Raw genomic sequence first — 6,105 nt, 5'->3', positions numbered from 1 at the left:
AGGGCCATTTTAGCTTGGCCTGTCCCAGACTGGTCAGCGTGGACAGCAACAAGGACTCTTAGCAGCAGCTAGCAGCATGCAGCCTTTTTGGATGGTGTGCGGTGTGCACTTGGCCCCTGAGAGCCCTTCAAAATGTTTTGAAAATCTCTAAGCATATTTAGAGTAGTACTATCATTATTAGCGCTCACTGACTGGCTTCTGATCGTTAATTCCTCTCTAGATTGTTGTAGGGATCTGGCACCGGCCCAGCGGCAGGCCTAGGATGGAACTGGGATGAGGAAGGGGGGGATCTGTACAGCGCGAATTCTAGAGCACTGCGGAAGAGGTGCAGAGGAGGGCGCTGGGTGGGGCCCACCTCCTTTGGTGCGGCTGGCGTCGCCACTTTAAGGCGGCGGCGGCGCGAGCAGGTCTATGGTAATGAGCCGCCGCTGCCGCCGCCGCCGCTCTGCAGAGCTTGCCCGCCCGCCGAGGCGAGGGAGCGTGGGGCTGGGCCCGGGGCCGCGGCGACAGCAGCAGCGGCGGCGGGGACGCGGGGCACGAGCGGGCGGCGCGGGACCGTCGGTGGTGTCCGGGGCCAGGCCGGGGTCTCGGTGCGCAGCTCTGCGGGCACAGGTGGGCTATCTCACGGGGAGCAAGGGGCACTCCGGAGATCGCGGGGCCAGCAGGGCCAAGGGCGCGAGGGGCCCGCGGGCGCAGGTGGCGAGAGGCGGGTGTGTGAGTGGAGGCGCGGCGCAGCCTGTGGTGGTTGGGGTGATCCGGGCCCTGGCCCGCTTCGGGGACCGGTGGGACCCCGGGCGCGTCCGAGAGCGCAGCGCCCGGCCCGGCTGAGGCATCAAGGAGCAGGCCCCGCGAGGCGCACGAGTGGCCCCCGGGGACTGGCGCCCGGGCCTGGGCATGAGGCGCGGCGGGGCCGGCAGGAGCGGGAGGAGGAGCCGCCGCCGCCGTTGACCCGGCCGGCCGGGAACAGGGAGAGATGCGGAGCCCGGCGGCCCGCGCCCCTCTTCCAACGCCGCTGCCGCCGCTGCTGCTACTGCTGCTGCTGCTGCTGCTGTCGCCACTACTAGGAGACCAAGTGGGACCCTGTCGTTCCCTGGGGCCCGGGGGACGCGGCTCCTCGGGGGCCTGCTCCCCCGTGGGTTGGCTCTGTCCAGCCTCATCCTCGAACCTCTGGCTCTATACCAGCCGCTGCAGGGATGCGGGGACCGAACTGACTGGCCATCTGGTGCCCCATCACGATGGTCTGAGGGTCTGGTGTCCAGAATCCGGGGCCCACATCCCCCTGCCGCCAGCCCCTGAAGACTGCCCCTGGAGCTGTCGTCTCCTAGGCATTGGAGGCCACCTTTCCCCACAGGGCAAGCTTACCCTGCCCCATGAGCACCTGTGCTTAAAGGCCCCACGGCTGAGATGTCAGTCCTGTAAGCTGGTGCAGACCCCAGGGTTCAGGGCAGGGGGAAGCTCAGCAGAAGAGCCCATGGGTGGGCGTCGGAAAAGGAATGTGAATACAGCCCCTCAGTTCCAGCCCCCCAGCTACCAGGCCACAGTGCCCGAGAACCAGCCAGCTGGTACACCTGTGGCATCTCTGCGAGCCATCGACCCTGATGAGGGTGAGGCAGGTCGGCTTGAGTACACCATGGATGCCCTCTTCGATAGCCGCTCCAACCATTTCTTCTCCCTGGACCCAATCACTGGTGCAGTAACCACAGCCGAGGAGCTGGATCGTGAGACCAAGAGCACCCATGTCTTCAGGGTCACAGCACAGGATCATGGCATGCCCCGACGCAGTGCCCTGGCCACACTCACCATCTTGGTGACTGACACCAATGATCACGACCCTGTTTTTGAGCAACAGGAGTACAAGGAGAGCCTTAGGGAGAACCTGGAGGTTGGCTATGAGGTTCTCACTGTCAGAGCCACAGATGGTGATGCCCCTCCCAATGCCAATATTCTGTACCGCCTGCTGGAGGGGCCTGGGGGCAGCCCCTCTGAAGTCTTTGAGATTGACCCTCGCTCTGGGGTAATCCGAACCCGTGGGCCGGTAGATCGGGAAGAGGTGGAGTCCTACCAGTTGACGGTGGAAGCAAGTGACCAGGGTCGGGATCCCGGTCCACGGAGCGCCACAGCTGCTGTTTTCCTGTCTGTGGAGGATGATAATGACAATGCCCCCCAGTTCAGTGAGAAGCGGTATGTGGTCCAGGTGAGGGAGGATGTGACCCCGGGAGCCCCGGTACTTCGGGTCACAGCCTCGGATAGAGACAAGGGCAGCAACGCCTTGGTGCATTACAGCATCATGAGTGGCAACGCTCGGGGACAGTTTTACTTAGATGCCCAGACTGGGGCTCTGGACGTGGTGAGCCCTCTTGACTACGAAACGACCAAGGAATATACCCTAAGGGTTCGGGCCCAGGATGGCGGCCGTCCCCCTCTCTCCAACGTCTCCGGCCTGGTAACAGTGCAGGTTCTGGACATCAATGACAATGCCCCCATCTTCGTCAGTACCCCCTTCCAGGCTACTGTCCTTGAGAGTGTCCCCTTAGGCTACCTGGTTCTCCATGTCCAGGCCATTGATGCTGATGCTGGTGACAATGCCCGCCTGGAATACCGCCTTGCCGGGGTTGGGCCTGACTTCCCCTTCACCATCAACAACGGCACAGGCTGGATCTCCGTGGCTGCTGAGCTGGACCGGGAGGAGGTTGATTTCTATAGCTTTGGAGTAGAAGCCCGAGACCATGGCACCCCAGCACTCACTGCCTCAGCCAGTGTCAGTGTGACCATCTTGGATGTCAATGACAACAACCCGACTTTTACCCAACCGGAGTACACAGTGCGGCTCAATGAGGACGCAGCTGTGGGCACCAGCGTGGTGACAGTGTCGGCCGTAGACCGTGATGCCCACAGTGTCATCACCTACCAGATCACCAGCGGTAACACCCGAAACCGCTTCTCCATCACCAGCCAGAGTGGTGGTGGGCTGGTGTCCCTCGCCCTGCCGCTGGACTATAAACTTGAACGGCAGTATGTGCTGGCCGTCACTGCTTCCGATGGCACACGACAGGACACAGCACAAGTGGTGGTAAACGTCACCGACGCCAATACCCATCGTCCTGTATTTCAGAGCTCCCACTACACAGTGAATGTTAACGAGGACCGTCCAGCAGGCACTACGGTGGTGCTAATTAGTGCCACAGATGAGGACACAGGTGAGAATGCCCGCATCACCTACTTTATGGAGGACAGCATCCCCCAGTTCCGCATTGATGCAGACACGGGGGCTGTCACTACCCAGGCTGAGCTGGACTACGAGGACCAGGTGTCCTACACCCTGGCCATTACTGCCCGGGACAATGGCATTCCCCAGAAGTCTGACACCACCTACCTGGAGATCCTGGTGAATGATGTGAATGACAATGCTCCTCAGTTCTTGCGGGATTCCTACCAGGGCAGCGTCTATGAGGATGTGCCCCCCTTCACCAGCGTCCTGCAGATCTCAGCCACTGACCGTGACTCTGGCCTTAACGGCAGGGTCTTCTACACCTTCCAAGGGGGCAATGATGGAGATGGTGACTTTATTGTAGAGTCTACATCAGGCATTGTGCGAACACTGCGGAGGCTGGATCGTGAAAATGTGGCCCAGTACATCTTGCGGGCATATGCAGTGGACAAGGGGATGCCTCCGGCCCGCACACCCACAGAAGTGACGGTCACTGTGTTGGATGTGAACGACAATCCACCTGTCTTTGAGCAGGATGAGTTTGATGTGTTTGTGGAAGAAAACAGCCCCATTGGGCTGGCTGTGGCCCGAGTCACAGCCACTGACCCTGACGAAGGCACCAATGCCCAGATCATGTACCAGATCGTGGAGGGCAACATCCCTGAGGTCTTCCAGCTGGACATATTCTCTGGGGAGCTGACCGCCCTGGTGGACTTGGATTATGAGGACCGGCCTGAATACATCCTGGTCATCCAGGCCACGTCAGCTCCCCTGGTGAGCCGGGCTACAGTACATGTCCGCCTGCTTGACCGCAATGACAACCCGCCGGTGCTGGGCAACTTTGAGATTCTTTTCAACAACTATGTCACCAACCGTTCTAGCAGCTTCCCAGGGGGTGCCATCGGCCGGGTGCCTGCCCATGACCCTGACATCTCTGACAGCCTGACTTACAGCTTTGAGCGGGGGAATGAGCTCAGCCTAGTCCTGCTCAATGCCTCCACCGGTGAGCTGAGGCTGAGTCGGGCACTGGACAACAACCGACCTCTGGAGGCCATCATGAGCGTGCTGGTGTCAGGTAAGGAAGGGCCCCGCTGATTGGGGAGTGGGGGTGACCCTTGGGGGAGAGCCTGGGCAGCCGTCCAAGGGAGAAAGTGCTGACCCGCCTCTCTACCCCATATGGTATGTGGCCCAGCGGTTGAGCGGCAGGAGGCAGCTTGGGAAGGAGCCCTAGGAATCCTGGTAGCTGTGCTTGCCAGCCCACCGCCCCAGGCCAGGCTGGGCTGCTTCGGTTGGCTGCCCCCTGCCTACCAGCCTGGGACGTGGTGGGGGAAGTGTTGTGAGGCTGCCCTCACTATGGCTGCCAAGAATTGTGAAAAAAGGCGCGTGGAAGACTAGGGTCTGGGAGAGCTGGGAGAGGGATGGAGAGGACTGCGGCCAGAGAGGCGAGCTGGCCCGCTCAGCACCCCTGCACACCCCCCGACAGGGTACCCCTGTGATCTCATACGGCCTTCTGACAGAGCTGAGGCTACGGGGGCACAGGGTTGCTGCTGCGGGGTCAGGACCCTGCAGTAGGGCCCCTTCTGGCTCCCGGCTGAGCCACAGACCGGCTGAGGGGGACTTTGTCTAGTACATTCTTTTCCCTCCAGGCAGAAAGAGCCTGGCCTGGCTCCCCCTTCAGAGCTCCCACAGGAAGTGAGGCCAGAGCTTATTGTCTCTGTCCAAACAGACCCCACTGTCAGAGGTTGTGGTTTGGGGTCCGGCTTGGGGGAGGGGCTGCAGTGAAGCCAGGGGCAGGCTGAGGTTTCCTGGGTCCCCATGGGCTGTTCTTAGACTCCAGGCCTTCCTTGAGGGCCGTGAGAGCCTGTGCTCAGGGGATGGGGTGTGGGGACCACTATGAGCCAGGAGACTGGTGGCTCCTGAGGGCAGAGCCCCCTGATCCAGTGGTGAGAGAACAGAATTCTGGGGCGTGGGAGCCTGGCCGGGACCCAGGCTGGGCATTCCAGCTGCTTGGCCAAGCGCTCAGCCTGCAGACTCCCTGGACGGAAGGGCTGGGGGAGGAGAGTTGGGGTGGGGGCGACAATCTGTCTTTTCTGTTGGCTACAGGGAGTCGGCAGCAGCAGCAGGAGCGGGCCAGCCCCAGGTTGCTGAGCCCCTTCCCCAAGCTGGGGAACAACTGGGACCCTCTTGAGGGGCTCATTGTTAGCTGCACTCTGGGGATGGGTGGGTCAGGGTACCCCCACTCCAGACACATCAAGGTGGGGAGAAAAAGTAGAACCTGGAGGGCTTCACTCCCATTCCAGGAGTCTGTGCTGGGAGGGGAGTGAGAGGAGTGCAAGACACAGGGCGTGGCTTCAGCCCCCTCCCCATTTGTGGTCCTACCTGGACAAATGCCTCCCCTGCCCCACTCCTCAGGTGGCCTTAGGAACCAGGGCAAGTGAGCTTTTAGAGGTCATGGACAAGGCTCTGTGCCTCTTGAAGCTTCAGTTCGCCTTCAGGAGGAGAAAGTGGGAGCTGGAACTCCTGTATCTCCTATCTCTTATCTCGTGGCCTTCTCTGTGCCGGGAGGCAGTGGGAAGGGGTAGAGGAAGCGCCTTTCCTGCCTGTCCACCCTCACGTCCTCCCTAGGTGAGGGATGGGGCAGAGGGGGCCCCGCCCCGCTTTTCTGCTCCTACCAGGAGAGAGCCCCAGACTTCGGCTCCCCTAGAATAGAGGGGGAGGCCTTGGCTAGCCCTCCAGCACTAGCCCCACCCTCTCCCCTCGGCCCTGACCCTTGGAGGCAGTCACCACGGCAACCCCAAAGTTCAGGGAGGCTGGGGTGAGGGGGATCGACTCCCACTGCCCCTTTGTTTTCTTTCTCTTGTTCTTTGTCTCTTCTTTCTTTCCTGCTTCTGCCCTTA

At 61.3% G+C, this 6,105-nt stretch overlaps 1 protein-coding gene across 6 annotated transcripts in view; it reads left to right on the top strand.

The window, feature by feature from the left end:
- The first annotated feature begins 311 nt into the window (after positions 1-311).
- CELSR2 (cadherin EGF LAG seven-pass G-type receptor 2) overlaps positions 312-6,105 on the top strand; it is a 41,075-nt gene continuing 35,281 nt past the window's right edge. For 3 of the 6 annotated variants that reach the window (XR_012075922.1, XR_012075923.1, XM_031680336.2), the window contains exon 1: positions 328-4,283. Coding sequence is in view for 3 of the 6 variants with exons in the window: in XM_031680336.2 (XP_031536196.1) it covers positions 974-4,283 (3,310 nt within the window). In the remaining 3 variants the exon portion in view is untranslated. Of the gene's footprint in view, positions 4,284-6,105 lie in introns of all 6 variants that reach the window. The other 3 variants (XM_072968061.1, XM_072968060.1, XR_012075924.1) reach the window with 2 other exon arrangements.

The sequence above is a fragment of the Vicugna pacos genome, chromosome 9 (assembly GCF_048564905.1).
Source record: "Vicugna pacos chromosome 9, VicPac4, whole genome shotgun sequence".
Lineage (NCBI taxonomy): Eukaryota > Metazoa > Chordata > Mammalia > Artiodactyla > Camelidae > Vicugna > Vicugna pacos.
The sequence above is the reverse complement of the archived record's forward strand: the minus strand, read 5'-3'. Positions and strand labels throughout refer to the sequence as shown.